Source organism: Dama dama, chromosome 9 (assembly GCF_033118175.1).
Source record: "Dama dama isolate Ldn47 chromosome 9, ASM3311817v1, whole genome shotgun sequence".
In the NCBI taxonomy this organism is placed as follows: domain Eukaryota; kingdom Metazoa; phylum Chordata; class Mammalia; order Artiodactyla; family Cervidae; genus Dama; species Dama dama.
Window position 1 is genome coordinate 55,012,676 of NC_083689.1, and position 19,675 is coordinate 55,032,350.

The 19,675-nt window shown below is 39.9% G+C and overlaps 1 protein-coding gene across 1 annotated transcript in view; it reads right to left on the reverse strand.

Annotated features, from left to right (window-relative positions):
* Positions 1-19,675, reverse strand: part of LOC133062492 (protein diaphanous homolog 1-like) — a 45,157-nt gene that overhangs the window by 3,307 nt on the left and 22,175 nt on the right. Inside the window, exons 2-14 of the mRNA XM_061151561.1 lie at positions 12,195-12,221; positions 11,028-11,183; positions 8,524-8,625; positions 8,045-8,175; positions 7,770-7,856; positions 6,896-6,959; positions 4,374-4,513; positions 3,154-3,262; positions 2,562-2,672; positions 2,143-2,261; positions 1,370-1,486; positions 789-904; positions 199-263 (exon numbers count right to left, since the gene is read on the reverse strand). Coding sequence (XP_061007544.1) covers positions 199-263; positions 789-904; positions 1,370-1,486; positions 2,143-2,261; positions 2,562-2,672; positions 3,154-3,262; positions 4,374-4,513; positions 6,896-6,959; positions 7,770-7,856; positions 8,045-8,175; positions 8,524-8,625; positions 11,028-11,183; positions 12,195-12,221 — 1,344 coding nt within the window. The remainder of the gene's footprint in view (positions 1-198; positions 264-788; positions 905-1,369; positions 1,487-2,142; positions 2,262-2,561; positions 2,673-3,153; positions 3,263-4,373; positions 4,514-6,895; positions 6,960-7,769; positions 7,857-8,044; positions 8,176-8,523; positions 8,626-11,027; positions 11,184-12,194; positions 12,222-19,675) is intronic.

Genomic DNA, 19,675 nt, shown 5'->3' on the forward strand with positions numbered 1-19,675 from the left:
TCACAATGGACCAGCTACTCATGATCATACTTTCTCCACTGAATAACCTACACCAGAAAGGTTTCCCCAAGGAACTGCTATTGTGTGCTGAACACTTCCAAAATATCATGAGTAACTGTGTCACATGTCAGAAAAATCAAAACCCTTAAACAAAGAAAGAAAGATATAGCTCAATTATTTTTGATCTCTCATACATACCTTTTTTTCCAGCTCTGTAGCTTTGGCTTCTGATTTCTCCACCTTTGTTTTATCAATCATTTGGTCTAAAAAGAAGGCAAAGAGTCAGGAAGTCAAGTTCCCAATTCTCCCCTGCCCCTCTCACTAAGCCCTTCCATATAAACATAAGGAGCAAAGACTGCCCTTTGGTTATTTTTCTTATCCTTCTTAATGTTCTGTATAGGACAAAGAAATGGAACTTTCAGCTAAGTTCAACATATAATTTCTGAGTGCCTGTTACACAGTATGGCTACCATGCTGGGTGGCACAGAAAATGCCTACAAGTAGTACTTATGAATCTCTGGGACCAGCAGGAGTTAAAGACAATACCTGAAGTCCCTTCAAAAGGTGGGGAGGTGTATGAGAAGGGATAAACTTTTAGAATTTTTTGGAAATAAACTAAAGGCCTGTATATTCCTAGCATAGATATTATTATATCACCTAAGAAAGAGTGAAAATGCAAATACCCATGGGCTAAAAAAGTACCTTCTCTGAAATCTTCACTGAAAGAAAAATGGAAAATGATAGGTGGAAGCAATGTTTCACAGAACCAAATAGATGAATACACTTACCAATCAGTCCCTCAATATCAATCTGGAGGTGCCGACACTTGAAGTCCGGATCAGCCCCGTTCTTGTGCAGAACTATCTGAGAAATACATTCTTCAATCAACTTATAGTACTGCGGTCTACAGAAGAAACAAAACAAGGTTATTAATGGAAAACCAAAATATAATTTTGGTATTCAGGATCAAGAAAGGTAAATTGCTTTGACAATAGAAGGACCTGAGGATAAATGTCCTGGAAAAGACTTTTTCATAATATTAATGGAGTACTGCTGCCATTCTAAGAAATCCCCCTCTTCCGCATCAGCTATGCACATCTACTTCACAGAGTCAAAACTTCTTGCCATCTGTCTCCCAGTGCAAATCATTTTCCATCTAAAATTCAAGCTAGACCCTGCCTGTGACAGACAGTACTATTGCTGAATCTCTAGTCTATGGCTTGAATCTCATGTTCCAACATGAAAGAACTTTATACTGCTGCCTTCCTTGGCTATCACCTTCACCCCACTATGAAAGAGGGCAGTTCACTTGAATTTTGCTCTCTCCATTTAGGTTCAGATTAATCTTCCCAAAGGTATACCATCTCACCTGGCCTCATAGTCATTTCGGACTAAGAGTAAGTGCTGCAGGATAGACAGGAAGTGCTGCTCTGCCTTTGAATCCTTCACTGTGTTTAACAGAATCTGGAAGACTTCACTGAAGTCAGTGGAAAAGGAGAAGAGGCTAAGGAAAGCATAAACTTAGAAAATATGTCTGACAGGTAGCTTGACAACTCTCATGAAAAGGAACAAGATGCCACTTCTATTCTAACAGCTGTTCCTTCTGTACACCCTGGCCTAAACTTTAAGCTGTGTAAACTTCCTTTGGCCAGAGGACCAGTGAGTCAGTGGTACTACACAGAGACAAAATGCCTAGTACTTGGCTTGAAAATCGAGCAATAGACAGAAAGAAAAAGGTAAGTGCCTCAAAGTCACTTGTGGAAAATACTGATAGGTAACCAAATTATTCCCCATGTCAGTCTCAGGGGCACATACAAGTTACAGCCCTATTCCCTGACTTGCCTATGTCCTTCCAAAACCAGTTCCACATCTTAATAAGCTAAGCTATTGTGTTCTAGGAGATCTATATTAACTATGATGGCTGCTTCCATGCTGAGCAACCCTCAGATGAGCTTTCCCAACTCCTCTGGTCCGTGCTGAGGTAAACAAATCCACAGCAATCAAAAGACAGCCGCCTTATCTACTAGGAAGATGGACTAATGCCCTCTTCTGATCATCAACTCCACACCATTCCATACAGGGATCTATCACTGAAAATAACCGAATGTCTTATCTATTTCGACCCAGTCAGTAAAAGGATATTCCATCTCCATTCGAATGTCATCCAGCCGTCCCTTCAGGTCATAGGAATCTTCTTCTCCTTGTTCATCAAATACAGTAAGCTGCACTCTCATATCATCATTTTCAATCTCTCGAAGGTCCTGTCAACATCAGAAGAATAGGTCAGGGAACCCAGAAGTGCCTGATGCTGGCTAGAAACCCAAACCTTTTACCCTGTTTTTTTTGGTTTGTTTGGCCACGCTGCATGACCTGCCATGGTTGCCCAACCAGGAACTGAACCCAGGCCACAGCAGTGAAAGTGCTGAATCCTAACCAGTAGACCACCAGGGAACTCCCTCAACCTGGTTTTTAAACTGAAAATGGAAGTTATCCTAGGGATGGTGGGGCTATACGAACAGGAGGAACCAGCCCAGCCTTTCTAATGAAGAGCTGCCTCTCACCTGCAACACTTGGTGCAGCCCCAAGCGCATCAGTTCACTTCGGATGTGAACTCGGAAATCAAGTTCTTCAGCTGGTGTGATGAGAGCATTGATGAGCTGTAGGCATCCTACCTAAGATAAGAAAATTCAGCAGCTGTGTCAATGTTAACTTCTAGAGATCAAGATCCCACTCTCTTTACCTGCATTCTGAGGCCCCTAAATATTACCTAGAAGATGGAGTACAAAAACGACAAGAATGATTTTCTGTTACAGCAAATTAGCCTGGTTTAAACACAGGTCCAGAGAGCTCAGAGGTCTAAAGAATTCCGGGGATTTGAAAGTGTAATTTGTTCTGGGCCTTGGTTTCCTAGCTTGTAAATAAATACCATGCCTTTTTTCCACCTCGTAATGAGGAAAACAGTTCTTTCTCTGCTTTTTAGAGAGAAGAGTAACCATTTTCCCTTCAGAAAGAACTCTGAAATATAAAATACATTGTTGGTAACCACTCCATGTGTTCTTTTAAAAGGTCAAAAAAAAAAAAAAAAAAGGTCAAATGAACTTCAGTCTTTCTATCTTGAATTCCACTTGTGGGCCATTTCACAGGTATACATGCCTTGAGAGCAATGGAGGTCCCACTTTTTAATCCATCCAGCAGTGGCTGAAAACGTTCCACCTCATCCATTTCAGCTCTTTCTGTCATCGCCTCCAAAACCCTTTCATTCCTGCCCAAGAGTGAGGAAAGGGAGAGAATTGGTCAGGTGCTCCGGTCAGGTAGATTACACAGGGGCACAGATCAGTTAGGAAACAGACAATATCAACATTCTAGATTTCTCATATTCTTCTTCTTATCATATAGAGCAGAGGCCAGATCACCAGGAAACTAAGGACCATCTCTTCAGAAAAGTGCACTCCCTAAAAATACAGCCCTAGAGTCCTATCCATATTTACCAAATCAAGACCCCTGTTCTAGGGCGTATAAATTGGACAACTCTTGGAGAGGTATTTAACAGTACCAATTTTTAATGCCAGTAACATTGGCCTACTCATAGAAAATCTACCCAACATAAGTACATAAATATGAAATAATATATATATATTGTACAAAGAATACATGTATGTGTGCTCAGTCATGTCCAACTCTTTGCAGTCCCATGGACTGTAGCCCACCAGGCTCCTCCATCCATGGAATTTTCCAGGCAAGAATACTGGAGCAGGTTGCCATTTCCTATTCCAGGGGATCTTCCCAACCCAGGGGGAAGTGTCTCTAGCATCTCCTCATTGGCAGGTGGATTCTTTACCACTAGCGCCACCTTTCCTTAATTCTAAGATACCATCTTTTGGAGTGGCAGGTATGTTATAACTTAGTATATCTGTCTACGCTAGAAAATGATCCATGAAAAAAAAAAAAAAGAAAATGATCCATGAGACTACACCACACCATTAAAAGTGGTCACCTCTGTAGAACAGGGTTTGCCAAAGGGATGACATTGTTTAACTGTACTTCATATATTTCTGTGTTGTTCAGAGTTTTAAAATAACCTTGTGTTATTTCTGAATTTTAAAAAATTAAAAAGAAACCCTTGTCCTAGACAATACAGACATTACTGGAGATCTAGGAGGCACTCTGCTGTACCTTTGATAAGCAGCAGTACATGCAGAACAGCCTCCATCTCTTAACAAACATTCTTAAATATTAAGATTCACAGTGTTCACGTTAAGAAATATAGTCTTACCTAGTATTTAAGAGTAAGTGGACACCCAAGCAACTCAATATTCCTCAAGACTAAGGAAGATGATAAAAAAGAAAATAGAAAAATCATTCCAGCCACATACATGTCCTCTGGCTGCGGCAGGATACAGAGAGCAGAGAGCAGCTTAGCAGCATCAATCATCATGTTGGGAACAGCAGGATCCATGGCTCTGACCAGCAGCAGAATTCCTTCTTCTGTCTCCAACATCGTCTTGATTCCAAACTATGAGAACAAAAACAGAAAAGGAAGGCTTAAAGATGAGAGCACCTAACCAGGGACAAGTTGATGAGTTGTTATGGGTTGAATGGTATTCCTCCCAAAATCCGTATGTTGAAGCCCTAACCCCTAGTACCTGAGACTGTAACCTCATTTGGAAACAGGGTCACAGGCAGATGTAGTCAGTTAGATTACCATTTCGTCAGACTAGAGTAGGGTGGGTCCTTAACCCAATATAACTGTTGTCTTTACAAAAAGAGGAGATGTAGGCAAACAGGGAGAACGCCACGTGAACTCAAAGATACAGATTGGGTGATGCATATACAAGTCAAGGAATCTCAAAGGTTGCCAGCAAGACACCAGAAGCTAGGAGAGAAGCGTGGGACACACCCTCCCTCCCAGCCTTCAGAAGGAACCAATTCTGTTGACACCCTGATCTTGGACTTACAGCCTTTAGAGCTGTGAGGTAAACAAACTTCTGTTGTTTAAGACACCTAGTTTGTAGTACTGTGTTCTAGCAACCCTAGCAAACTAATACAGGATAGAATATGCTTCCCAAAATAGCTAAACAAAAATGAGCATAGGAAAAATAATTTTCTAGCAGACACAACAAGTAATGCTCAAAATTCGCCAAGCCAGGCTTCAACAATATGTGAACTGTGAACTACAAGATGTTCAAGCTGGTTTTAGAAAAGGCAGAGGAACCAGAGATCAAATTGCCAACATCCTCCGCTGGATCATTGAAAAATCAAGAGAGTTCCAGAAAAACATCTATTTCTGCCTTACTGACTATGCCGAAGCCTTTAACTGTGTGGATCACAATAACTATGGAAAATTCTGAAAGAGATGGGAATACCAGACCACCTGACCTGCCTCTTGAGAAATCGGTATGCAGGTCAGGAAGCAACAGTTAGAACTGGACATGGAACAACAGACTGGTTCCAAATTGGGAAAGGAGTACATCAAGGCTGTATATTGTCACCCTGCTTATTTAACTTATATGCAGAGTACATCATGAGAAACGCTGGACTGGATGAAGCACAAGTTGGAATCAAGATTGCCGGGACAAATATCAATAACCTCAAATACGCAGATGACACCACACTTATGGCAGAAAGTGAAGAAGAACTAAAGAGCCTCTTGATGAAAGTGGAAGAGGAGAGTGAAAAAGTTGGCTTAAAGCTCAACGTTCAGAAAACTAAGATCATGGCATCCAATCCCATCACTTCATGGCAAGCAGATGGAGAAACAGTAGAAACAGTGACAGACTTTATTTTCTTGGGCTCCAAAATCACTGCGGATGGTGACTGCAGCCATGAAATTAAAAGACGCTTACTCCTTGGAAGAAAAGTTATGACCAACCTAGACAGCGTGTTAAAAAGCAGAAACATTACTTTGCCAACAAAGGTCCGTCAAGTCAAGGCTATGGTTTTTCCAGTAGTCATGTATGGATGTGAGAGTTGGACTATAAAGAAAGCTGAGTGCCAAAGAATTGATGGTTTTGAACTGTGGTGTTGGAGAGGACTCTTGAGAGTCCCTTGGACTGCAAGGAGATCCAACCAGTCCATCCTGAAGGAGATCAGTCCTGGGTGTTCATTGGAAGGACTGATGCTGAAGCTGAAGCTCCAATACTTTGGCCACCTGATGTGAAGAACTGACTCATTGGAAAAGACCCTGATGCTGGGAAAGACTGAGGGCAGGAGGAGAAGGGGACGACAGAGGATGAGATGGTTGGATGGCATCACCGACTCAGTGGACATGAGTTGAGTAAACTCCAGGAGTTGGTGATGGACAGGGAAGTGCTGCAGTCCATGGGGTCGCAAAGAGTTGGACATGACTGAGAAACTGAACTGAACTGAGCAGACACAATAGAATTCTATGTCTTCCAAGAATAAAAACTGACTCTTAACGTTTCTTTTTCAATGCCCCCACAAGCCAATAGAATAATTATAATAAAATTAAACAGTCAGGAAGACAGATTTGCACTCATGAACAAACCATTGAAGGCTCCCTAGGTTTAAATACTAAACAGAAAAAAATAAAGAGAAAGGAAATATTCTACAGTAGGAACATACAGGGGACAAAATAATAAAGCAGAGAATAAAATAAACCTTCCAAAAATTAATAACTGCAGGTCAGGAAATCCATCATTAACAAAAGTATAAACAGAAGAAGAAAATTAAGCCTTTCCTCTGAAATAGACATTACAACTGAGGAAAAAGATATGTAACAGTATGTGTATGTGGTAATCAAAAGTTATAATACTAAAAAGGAAAGCCAGAAGTCTTGAACCTTGTATTTCTAGGTCCTTCTTTTTTGAATTTGCCAACAGAAGAGCAAGAACAGGGGTCATGATGGGAGTCAGAATGAGAATGGGAACAATCTTACCTTGTTATTCATAAAAGCTTTCAAGCAGCGAATGATCTCATGCTTGTTACGGCTGTCATAGCCTCTGTGTGTAGAAGACATAATTAGTGAAGTCCCTTTATTCTACACCTATCGCCCACTGACTTTTCAACTATAAACAAGGGTCTTATGAACACTCCCAACTAGTAGCTGAGTAAACTCTAGCACATAGCACTTTGTTCTGAAACACTGGCAAAAAGAGATAGCTGAAGAAAAGAACCACTGGCTAATCCTCTCATTAACGAAGAATTTAGTATTATATTAAAATCTCCCCTTTAACTCCTAGTAGGCTCCTAAGGGCTAAATTCTATCACAATAGCATCCTATCTATTATTGCTTGCCTCATCTACACCAAAGGTTTCAAGTCTGTACTTTCAGGAGGCAGAGGACCTGTGTTTTGCTTTGGAAAGATCCCAGGAAGTAGAGAAACCATACTGGGTCAGGTTGGCTTCAAGAAAGCCTAACTTAAGTCAGTGCAAGAATTATTTCAACCCTGAAGACTATCATAAAGTTAGTCTCAAACTGATCACACATATTTCCAAATGAGATATGACCCAGACCAGATCACGGGAGAGCTCTGGACTAATCAGACCACATTTCCAGATGGGATAAGAACCTGTATTGGGAGACTCACAATCATATGTGGTATATACGGAGAAATTTAAGTTCCTCTTCCTTTTCCTGTACCTATAATAATTATTCATCCTCCAGTCACCCCCACGATAAACCCCATTCTCAGCCAATATATAATGTCCTAGTCCTAACTTTACATTTATGCCATTTCCTCCTTTACAGCAAACAGCCAAGTCCTCTACTACCCTCCACCTAGAAGATGACAAGACTTGGAAGTCCTCACCCAGCAGTCTCCTCCTTCTCATCATGAAGTCGTTTAAGGATGTCCAATAAGGAGGCCAGGCCCTCAGCACCAAATGTTTGGACCCAACTGTAAGGCACAAAGACAACGCAATATCAAATCAATATACTCTTATCCACAAAAATAAAATGTGTCCTGGCAACTTCTTACTCCCAATCCAGAACATTCTCATACTTCCCTGACTCCTCTGATCTCTAATCCCCACCAGTGAATTCTACAGTGGTCTCTTACTCCTGTTTCCACCTTCGAATCCTCACCTGACAGGGTTGTTGTTGAGGGAGACACGAAGGGACTCCAGGCAGCTGAGCAGAGGCATATCCCGCAAGCCTGACCTCAACTCCTGAATGTACATCACGGCTGACCTAGAGCTCTCCTTCTGGCTCATGCCCTGGAAAGAAGCAAATAGAGGTCAGTAAACACTGGACTCAGTCATAAATTGGACTAGTATTAGTTAATACCATTTAAACAGTATGAGGGCAGACACCCATCATATATACCACAGAACGATGAGATTCAGAATTTCCTTCCCATTACTCATACATACTTTATGATGATTGAATTAGGCAAATGTATGTAAAAAAAGTAACTCAAGTAAAGGTAAAAAATGAGTAAGTTTACATAAAAGAATGAAATAGAACTGACGTGGACATAAAATGTTCTATGAAAGTAACAAAACAAACATGGCCAAGATAAGGGCACAGTCTCCCATGTCATGGGTACCTGCCCCAGGACTCACAGCCTTGGAGGTGTGTAAGTACTGGGACACCATCTCTCTCTTGATGATAATGTCCTTCTCTCTCAAAGGCTGCTGTTTCTCCTCATTCAGGTTCATATCCAGCTAGTAGCAGGAGAAAAAAGGGGGAAAATTGCTTTAAATTCCTTACAAGTTTGAGTATTTAATATTTAGTACAGTTAGTGAAGAGACGAACACACTAAATGCTTACTGAATAAAGAAATTTTCCTGACCCCTAGAGACTTAAGCTATTATAGATGATGGGAATTCCTCAGGAATAAATATGGTTAACATTTTAGTATAAATCCCAACAGACATTTTTATATACATACACTTAAATTTACTCCTAACAAGAACGGACTCTCAATACAGAGGGAAAACTTACTTTGTATTATTGAAAGAAAAGCAAACATAGCATTAATATTTTCTGCACTTGGGATGGACTTTAGTAATTTCTTCAGGCTGAAGCACTGAACCACTGGCACCATTCAAACACCAGCAAAATCTGTGCCACTCTACGCCTAAACACCCATTATTCCTGGTTAACTAAGTCCCTGGACAAACTCCTCCATGAAGAACAAACTGGAAACTGACAAATTCCCTCAACAGACATAATCTGGAGTGTGTTATCAGGAGAAAGGCCCTGCTTGAGCATGTTACATATGAAACCATCTGTCTGAGCCTCCTATCTCTGTGAACAGAAGTTCAACCCTAACAAGTCCAGAATATTATTTAAAATGGGAATGTATAGGAGGAAAAAGTGGAAATATTCAATTTCTTCTCCGTGTGTGTGTGTGTGATGTGTGAAGGAATCACCACCACCAAACCCTAATAGTAATCTGACTTTTTTCTGACTCAATTTCTGGTGCTTTCTTCCTCCTTTTACAGATAAACTGAACAGAAAAGTTGCAAAATAGCGGCCCTGAGGCTGAATCAGACCCAAAGATGTCTTCTAAAATTTCTAAGTATGCTTTGTCTTCTAAAAATTTCAACATTTTAAATTTGAGAGACTTCATAAAAAAAAATGAATTTCTAGCACCAAGGGATACAATCAGCAAATTTAAGATCACAGAAAACTGTAAAAGTCAAACAGCTTCTTCAAGAAACTTTTTATAGCAATAGGAAGGAAAGGAAAATCTATAGTTCAAATGAAACTTCGGAGAATATTACAATGGACCCTATCTGGAATCACGACTTGAATAAACAAAAATTTTTTTTTTAATGACCTTATTAGGGAAATCTGAATGCTGGCTATTTGTTTAAAAAAAAAAAAACAATTTTTGTTGCTTTTTTAAAACGTACAGATTTCTGGCTTCTTGAAAAATAGAAACATCTGGGATTACTGGGCTAGCATTCCCAACCGGAATGCTTCAAAACCTGGAAGTGAACTGTGGCTGGCTTTTAACAAAAATGCCAAATGTTCTTCATTTTACTGCAGTCTCTTTTTCTTTTTATCATCTTTTATGTAGCCCTTAACTTATTAATGCTACCTCCCCTTGCCCTGAAGACATCTCAATTTGCAATCCAAAGCCCCTAACAGATTGTCTTAGACTCTTAACACACTTGGATCATTATGAGACAAACTGAAAGCTTCAGTGAAAAGTAATAGTAGTAGTACTGGTTGAGGGTTTACAACCACGGGTACCAGGCCCTGTATTAAGGGTTTTAATCCCATGCTTTTAACTTAGTTAGACTCGCCACTAGTCTCTAATTGAAGCTGAAATGGTAAATCCAAGTTAATCCATAGGTCTCATGAAACCGTATAAACATGGACTCAAAACTCTGCAACCCTCAGCACTGATGGACATTCTCTGAGTGTCCTTACTCAGCGGTTCTCACTGAGGGCAGCAAAGTCAGTGTCACCCATGCACAGGTTATTACTGAACTGACCCAGCCCCAATCTTTAAAGGTCTTCTAGTGATTATAACATCAGAATTCTCTTTCCAGATTTACCACTAAACAGAAGACCTTGGGCAAATGACCTTTCCACGTCTCCAAAGTTTCTTCTTTGTAGAGATTTTGTTGTGAATGTTTTAAATCTTTATCTACTCTGGCTGTCATCACACTACCACATTAGTTGGCCCAGTCACTCTGTATCTTTGTGGCTTAAGTGCTGCTGGGCTAAAAGAGACTAACAAGGTGGTCAGTGATCAGATATTTCTAAGCCTAATTCACAGATTCCAATTTACGGATTGGTGCCTGTATATTTAGTCCCTTCATTAATGGAGTTGCTATTAAGTTCTCTATTAAACCTAGAGCGTTTTTTTGGTAATTAAGGGCTAGTTAAGGAGGGCTGTGCATGAAAAAGGACCCATCATGCCTATAAATGAAGAAGGAAATGGCAACCCACTCCAGTATTCTTGCCTGGGAAATCCCATAGACAGAGAAGCCTGGCAGGTACAGTTCAGGAAGTCTCAAAGAGTTGGACATGACTTAGTGACTAAACAACAAACATGCCCATAAAAGCATTTTCAAGAAGAAGCAATGTTTTGAGGTGGGGAACTTACCAGCATCTGTTCAAAAAGTACTAGAACTTGCTCATCTGAAACATCTTGCAATGACTGTGCTGTGGGATCATCCCCATAAAATGCAGAAGAATTTCTATGAGCAGAATTGGGTTTTTCTTTCTCCTTCTTACTTCTCATGCTGGTAAATCTCTCCAGCTGAGAAAGAGAAAAAAGAATTAGCAGTGACCCATTTTTATTTACACAACAAATCATACCTCAAATAGCCTCTAGCCTCTTATACACCCATGGTTCCTTTGGTTTGTGGGCAATTCCAAGGCTCTTATGACATGAAAAAGAGAAACCAGTCTTTCCTGTATCTAATTTACTACACTGACTCTGTACTCTCACCTTCACCCAAAGATAAGGAGAATGAAATACTAAAATTTGGAACCTGTCTAAAAAAAGAGAACTTTGCTCTTTAGCTCCTCTGCCATTTCTAAGCCCTTGAGCAACCCAGACCTGAAAGCACCTCACATGCGGAGTGCTCAGTAAAATGCCCTGTTTCCCTCTAGTTACCCAATAATAACTGTGGCCAGATCCTCAGAGGACCTCTCCCTTTGAGAGCTTAGTCTGATCATGATTTTGATATAAGTTATATATAAGAAACAAGGAAATGCCTTAAAACCAGGAACCATTGTTATTTCTTTCTTCTGTACACTCCATAGCACTTGTGTTATGCAAGCAGCAAAAGTTCAAAATATATTCTCCAAAATCGTCTTTGCAAAGAATATAATCTATTGTACTTCAGGCTTCAGGGCTATATATGCCATCTCTCTGTCAACCAACCTCAACCATTCCTCAAACCACAAGGACAGGTATTCAATTCAGAAAGAGCTACAGATAAACTGCAGCTTATCGGCACTACCTGTTTGAAAATAAGAGTTAGCATCTGCAAGCATTCTGGGGCTTCCAATGATATGAATGGCATCCAGACAGCAAGTTAGCTGGGAGTTTAAAGAACATGCCCAACCTTGGAAGTCAGTGAACATGCCAGGGAAATGCATGCAATAAATCAAATAGAGCAAAGAGTTAGAAAAAGCTGTGGGAGGACCTGAGAGTAGAACCCATATCACATTTATAAGTTATAGAAAGTCAAAGTTATTGCAACTGGCAAATACCATAAGTGTGGGAAATGAGCCATGCACATGCTGAACAAAATTTCCTTACCTCATCTGCCATGAGTCTCTTCAGAGTCTAGGAACAGGAAAAAGGAAGGAGAAGAGAGGGAAGAGAGATGAGTGAAATGCCAGGAAATTTCCTAAATACCAGATGGATTGGGGAAAAAAAGAGGAGAAAACAAGTTGAAAGGATCTAGGCTCCTTCCTACAAGCTAGATTTCTGCCATACTCCTTAGCACATTCCCTTAGGTAAGGGGCAGGAGGAGTTTTAAGGTCACTAACATATAATAACCCTTTGGGGGAAAGATGACCGATAAACCTATGAAATGTGTTCAACTTCATTAGTAAATAAGGAAATGCAGACCAAAACCACAACAAGATTATCATTTTACTCTCAAGACTGGCAAAAAATTGTCCTGTGTCTAGTCACATAGCAGCAGGAGCTCTCACACACTGTTGGTGTAATGTAAATTGTTATGGCCACTTTGGAAAACACAATGGAAAACGGAATCTAGTAAAGTGAAAATACGCAGATATATTACAACTCAACACAACAGTTTCTATAAATCTACCTTTCCTTCAGAAAGTTGCACTTACATAGCAGGCTGAGTATAACAACAATGTTCACAGTAACACTGTAATATCTAAAACAGAGAACAATCCAAACAGCCATTTGGAGTAGAATGGGTAAACTGGTGTAATGGTACAGTGGAAAATAATTATGTGCAGAAAGTGAATGAACATGTAGCTACTCACAAATATAAAAGTGAATGTATTATTTCTTTTACATTGAGATTAAAAACATGCAAAATTAAATTACATTATCTAGGATGTATAATCATAAAGAGAATGATTACCACAAATGGCAAAACAGTGGTTACCTGGGGTGGGTGGAAGAATAATGACTGTAGAAAGGGATGGGGGCTTCAGGGGTGCTTACAATAATATTCTATTTCTTGAGATGGATGATGGATACATGGATGTTCTGTTTTTAACTTTTCTGTATGTTTTATATTCTCTTCTCTTCTGTATGTGTGCTGTACTTTACCAAAAAAAGTCTGATTCAACCAGGTACAGGAAAGCAGGAATTCTTCATTCTAATACTTAGTTTTAAACCAGGGACTTCCCTGGAGGTCCAGTGGTTAAGACTCTGCCTTCCAATGCAGGGGACATGGGTTCAATCCCTGGTTGGGGACTAAGATGCCGCATGCCATTGAGTGCTGCCAAAAACATTTTTTTAATCTTATTTTTGCTGTTATTCTTAGAAGAGTACAGTAAATGCCTCTTGACTAACATTCTTCAACTAACGAAAAACTATTTGACACTGCCACAAAATTATTCTACTAACCTTTTTACAGACAAGAAAAATCTATGTCATTATGCTCATGTGCCCAATGTCAAGAGTTTGGTTAAATCCCATGTAAACTGTGAATTTTAACTTTGCCCTCCACAGTCCAGAGGAGGTCAACCTCCTGCTGATGGAATGCTAATCACTCACCCGAAACCCTAAGAACTTTGCTCAGTGTCCATGGAATCCGAAGCTACCCTGTGTGTGCGCTGCTCACTGGGCAGCCACAGCAGAAGGGTCACGAGACAGAGACCGAAACACCAGGCAGACTCACAGTTCCTTTTGTCATCGCTCTGGGTTGCCTGACACAGAGGTGAAACAAGCCACACAAAGAGTGAGTGTTTATAGTCAGGTTGTCACTACCAAGGTTACACTTACTTGCTCCTAGAGCAAGTGCTTCCAGTCCAGAACCTTGCCCTCCAAACTCAAAATGTTCTGTCAGAACCAAACAACCACCGAAACAATTCTGGGATGGATATAACATAGATAACAGAACCTGGGTCTAATGAATCAGTGCCAGCTGGACTCTTCGTAGCTGCAGGTTAAGTTAAAGAACAGGAAACCAGCAACCCGTTTTTTTCTGCCTGCAGACTCATTTCTCTTCCCTCCATCCTAGTGGTATGAGCTGTCGTTTGATTTACTGTAGTAGCCTCCTAACTCATGTCCCTTCCTTCACTCCCATCTGCCCAACACAAAATCTATGCTCTATACTAAATCCAAGAGTAATTGTTCTAAAATGTCGAGCTGTCTGGGTTATTTCTCATTTAAAACCTTGTAATAGTTCCCTACTGCCCTTGGGTTGAGATCCGAATTCCTTAGCATGGCATAGGACACTTCTGACTTCTTTGTTTTGACTCATCTCTCAACAAGCCCTCTACCTCAAACCCTATCTTCTGGGCATCCTGAATTCATTGCAAGTCCACAGACAGATCACGTTGTCTCACCACCACAAACCTTCCCTAGGCTGCTGCTTCCCTCAGTGGAGACTGCTTAAGGCTAGCTCCAACAGGCTCTACAGGATGACACCTCCTCTAATTGGAAAGGTACCTCTCCTTATGTTTCTGCAGAAATAGGTACTTGCCCGCCTCACAGCACTACAAGTGAATTACAACTGTATTTTGATTGTCTGTCTCCTCTAGCTATTTCCAGACTAAGTTCCTTCAGGGCAGAGTCTAAGACTCAGTCATTGTATCTCCTATGAACAAATACCATAATTTGGGGCTGCTCTCCTAAAATACCAATCCCTGGAGATCTGTTCCACCTTTTCATTTCATCGGTGAAGAAACTGAAGCCCACACAGATGGAGTAAATCACTGAGGTCATATAAGGGCAAGCTGGGTATGGAACTCTGGTCTCCAGATAGCCCTAAACCTTTGCATTCCCCAAATTCTTGTCTTGTTCCCATTTAATGCCCACTGTTGCCTTTAGACATACACACAAAAAATCTGTTTTCTTAAAAAGGAAAAAACCAGTCTCCTTAGGTTTCCTTGGTGAATCATTAGAAACAGATTAATTCCTTTAAAAAAAAGTATCCATGTTTTAGTGCTCGATTTGAGTAAGGACAGCAGAACTGATCCATGTATTTCTCAACTACTCCCAACAGAGGGCAGCATCTACCAGCAAAGTGAATCACAGTACAGGCAAAATTCTGTTTCAGAACCCAATAGAACACCCAAATTGTAGGCTCAGCTCTATTACTGAAATAGAACCTGCTGCTACAGTATATTGAGGGTGTATTAATTTACTTATTTAATGCTACATGTGTTTTCCTTAAGGATCTTACAGTTTACAAATGGTAAGTTTTGTGAGGCTTTTTTCCTAATTGTATCATTAACTGTTTTGTGAATTTTCTAAGATACATAATATGCTTTGTGGATTCTCTGAGATAGGTAACAAGAGGTTCCTAGTTCATGAAAAGTAAGAATGACTAAAAATAGTGGAGTCCTAGAAGATAAATGCTACTGGACGTGTACTTATGCATTATGCCCCAGAAGTTCAAGCTTTCTGATGATCTCTAATGATCCCACCTATTTCTATATGCCTCTATGCTCATCTTTTCCCTTGTTTGCTATCAATTATTTTCTGCCTTCAAACTACGAACCCTTACTGCACTAAATACTTCATCTTCCTGTCCCTCCTACCGAGTCTTCTACTGAAGCTGTATACTAAAACCTTTAACTACAAATACAGATACTGAAGGAAGCATAAATACAGAATGAAAAATTTTTAACATATCAAAATCTGCTCATGAATACAAATTAATAGGGACATACAGGTAAAAGACAGTAAACTGAATTAAATTTCCCCCCTTTTTGAAATATTTCTACATGTACAGAAAAGGAATTTTTAGAAAAAAAAAAAAAGGAAGGAGCCTACAAGGTTGGGAAAAACAAGAAAAGCGTAGTTATAACCAACTTTTGAAGCTGGGACTGAGACTCAACAGATCTAAGAAAAATGAGCCCTAAACCTGATGAAGGAAAAGCTAGTAACTATCCAGACTGTACTTAAGAATCCTCAACAGGCTCAGGAATTAGCAGCACCAGGTATAATACTTACAGAAATGAGCAGCTGGAGGAGAGGGGGGCCAAAAATAAGATTGGTTTAAAGGCTGTTTAAAAAGCAGTTACATAGCTCAGTTGGAAAAGAATCCGCCTGCAATGCAGGAGAACCTGGTTCGATTCCTGGGTCAGGAAGATCCGCTGGAGAAGGGATAGGCTACCCATTTCAGTATTCTTGGGCTTCCCTTGTGGCTCAGCTGGTAAAGAATCCGCCTGAAATTCGTGAGACCTGGGTTTGATCCCTGGGTTGGGAAGATTTCCTGGGGAAGGGAAAGGCTACCCACTCCAGTATTCTGGCCTGGAGAATTCCATGGACTGTATAGTCCATGGGGTCGCAGAGAGTCAGACACAACTGAGCGACTTTCACTTTTCCTTTTTCACGTAAAGAAGCAGTTGGACCTATAGATCCTCCTGTTATCCCCAAAGCCCCTCCCCTCATGCCATCAGGAGACTACCCTCCCTTACTCCAGCATAAATCTGTAAATTTATTCTTAGAAGAGGGTAAAACACAGATCTCTGGCTCGGGGGATGCCAGGCACAGCTGTGGGCAGAAATCCTATACCAAAAAGACAAGTAAGTTAATCTATGCGTACTCTATATACTGAGACACCCAGCACCTTCCCCTTTCTAGTTTCTCAGGACTCCAGCACCCCAAAATCCTTACCCTTGAGGCAGAAGGTTGGAAGAGCCTTCTCTGGGGAACTAAAAAACAACCTTATACTACTGACATAGTCCAAACAGGTCACCGTAGAGCTATGCCGTCCAATATGGTAGCTACCAGCCACAAGTAACGACTAAGCATTTATTTTATTTTTAATTGAAGGATAATTACTTTACAATATTGTGATGGTTTCCGTCACACACAAACATGAATCAGCCAGAGACATACAGATGTCGTCTCCCTCTTGAACCTTCTTCCCACCTCCCTCCCCATCCCACCCCTCTAGGCACCCACAGAGCACTAGCTTTGGGTTCCCTGCTTCATCCAGCAAACTCCCACTGGCTATTTATTTTATATATGGCGCTGTATGTTTCCATGCTTTCCTGGTGGCTCAGATGGTAAAGAATCTCCCTGCAATGTGGCAGACCTGGATTTGATCCCTGGTTTGGAACGATCTCCTGGAGAAGGGAATACCCTGGAGAAGTCCATGGGGTTGCAAAGAGAAGGCACGACCAACAGACACACACATTCCCACCAACAGTGCGAGAGCGCTCCCTTTTCTCCACGCCCTCTCCAGCACTTATTGCTTGTACATTTTTTGATGATGGCCATTCTGACTGGTGTAAAGTGATACCTCATTGTAGTTTTGATTTGCTTGTCTCTAATAATGAGCAATGTTGAGCATCTTTTCATGTGTTTATTAGCCATCTGTATGTCTTCTTTGGAGAAATGTCTGCTTAGGTATTCTGCCCATTTTTTGATTGGGTTGTTTTCCTGATTGTTGAGCTATATGAGCTGTTTATATATGCTGGAGATTAATCCTTTGCCAGTTGTTTGCAACTATTTTCTCCCATTCTGAGAGTTGTCTTTTAATCTTGTTTATTGTTTCCTTTGCTGTGCAAAAGCTTTTAAGTTTAATTAAGTCCCACTTGTTTATTTTTATTTCCATTACTCTAGGAGGTGGGTCAAAGAGGATCTTGCTGTGGTCTATGTCAAAGAGTGTACTGTCTTTGTTTTCCTCTAAAAGCTTTATAGTTTCTGGCCTTCATTTAAGTCTTTAATCCATTTTGAGTTTACTTTTGTGTATAGTGTTAGGAAGTATTCTAGTTTTACTCATTTACATATAGTTGTCCAGTTTTCCCAGCACCACTTATTGAAGAGGCTGTTTTTTCTCCATTGTATATTCTTGCCTCCTTTGTTAAAGATAAGGTGCCCATAGGTGCATAGGTTTATCTCTGGGTTTTCTATCTTGTTCACCACTGAGCATTTCTAATGTGCCTAGTGCAACTGAAACAGGAATTTTAAATTTTATTTAATTTTTAAAAAATTTAAAATTAAAAACTAGTATGTTATTGTTAAACTTAAGTATGTTTGGAATATGCTAGGTATGTGAATCTACCTTTCACTTGTAAATTTTATGAAATCTAAATACACATCAAGTATATCCATAAAAATTTAGCATTCAAATTGAGATGTGCTGTAAGATATAAAACAAACTGCAGTTCAATAACTTCATATAAAAAACAAGGTAAAAACATCATTAACAATCAATATATATCTATTACACATTAAAACTATTTTAGATATACAAGGTTAAAAAACATTATTAAAGTTAATTTCACATGATTCTTTTCCTTTTTTTTTCTTTTTGCCTTTTTCTGTGGCTACTGTAAAACCTACAATTACATATGTGACTCACATTATATTTATATTGAACAGGGCAAGCCTACAATAAACTGCACAGCTAACAAGCTCTACCCATGGATCCAGTTTCCAATGAATTTTTCAGTCCCTCATTCTTAAATATGAACAGACAACCAAGGATTATTAAACACATAAGGAAAAATACAAATGTGAGAGAGGGAAAAAGCAATTCCTTATATAGAGACAATGCAAGAAAAGAGAATAGAAAAAAATTAATATCTATAAGAGAGGACATAATGCCGTTTTTTGTGTTTGTTTTTTTTAAATTTTTTGGCCACTCAATGCAGCATGCAAGAGCTTAGTTCCCTGATCAGGGATCGAACTGTGCCCCATTGTGGAAGCATGGAGTCTATTAACCACTGGAGCCTAAGTGAAAGTCGCTCACTTGTGTCCGACTCTTTGTGGAATATACAGTCCGTGGAATTCTCCAGGCCAGAACACTGGAGTGGGTAGCCTATCCCTTCTCCAGTGGATCTTCCTGACCCAGGAATTGAACCGAGGTCTCCTGCATTGCAGGTGGATTCTTTACCAGTTGAGATACCAGGGAAGCCCACTGGAGCCTAGGAAGTCCTCATAATGCCATTTTAAACAGAAATATTCAGAGAAAAAAGAACCCTTAGAAGTTGAACCCATGAAAACAGAAACTTAGCAGAAAACTCAAGAAAGGCTGAAAGATAAGAACTTGAAGAAATCTCCCCAAAGTAGAGGAAAAAGACAGAGATGGGAAACTGAGAGTAAAGATAAGAAAATTAGATCAGTTTGGCAAGTATAATACCCAAACAACAGGAGAAAACAGAGGAGCAAGCTATCAGGGAAATAATTCAAGAATATTTCCTAGCACTGAATGTAAGCTGGTACAGCCACTATGGAAAACAGTCTGGATGGAGGTTCCTCAAAAGACTAAAAACAGAGTTGCCATATGATCCAGCAATCCCACCCCTGGGCATATATGCAGAAAACTGTAATTTAAAAAGATACATGCACCCCTATGTTCATAAACAGCACTGATCACAATAGCCAAGACAAGGCAACAACCCAAAAGTCCATCATCAGATGAATAAAGAAGATACGGTTCATATATACAATGGAATATTACACGGCAATAAAAAAATGAAATAATGCTATTTGCAGTAACATGCATAAACCATAATTGAAAAAAAAATATAAAAAAAGAATGCACACATGTGTATATCTGAATCACTTTGCTGTGCAGCAGAAACTTACACAACATTGTAAATCAACTACACATTAATGTAGAA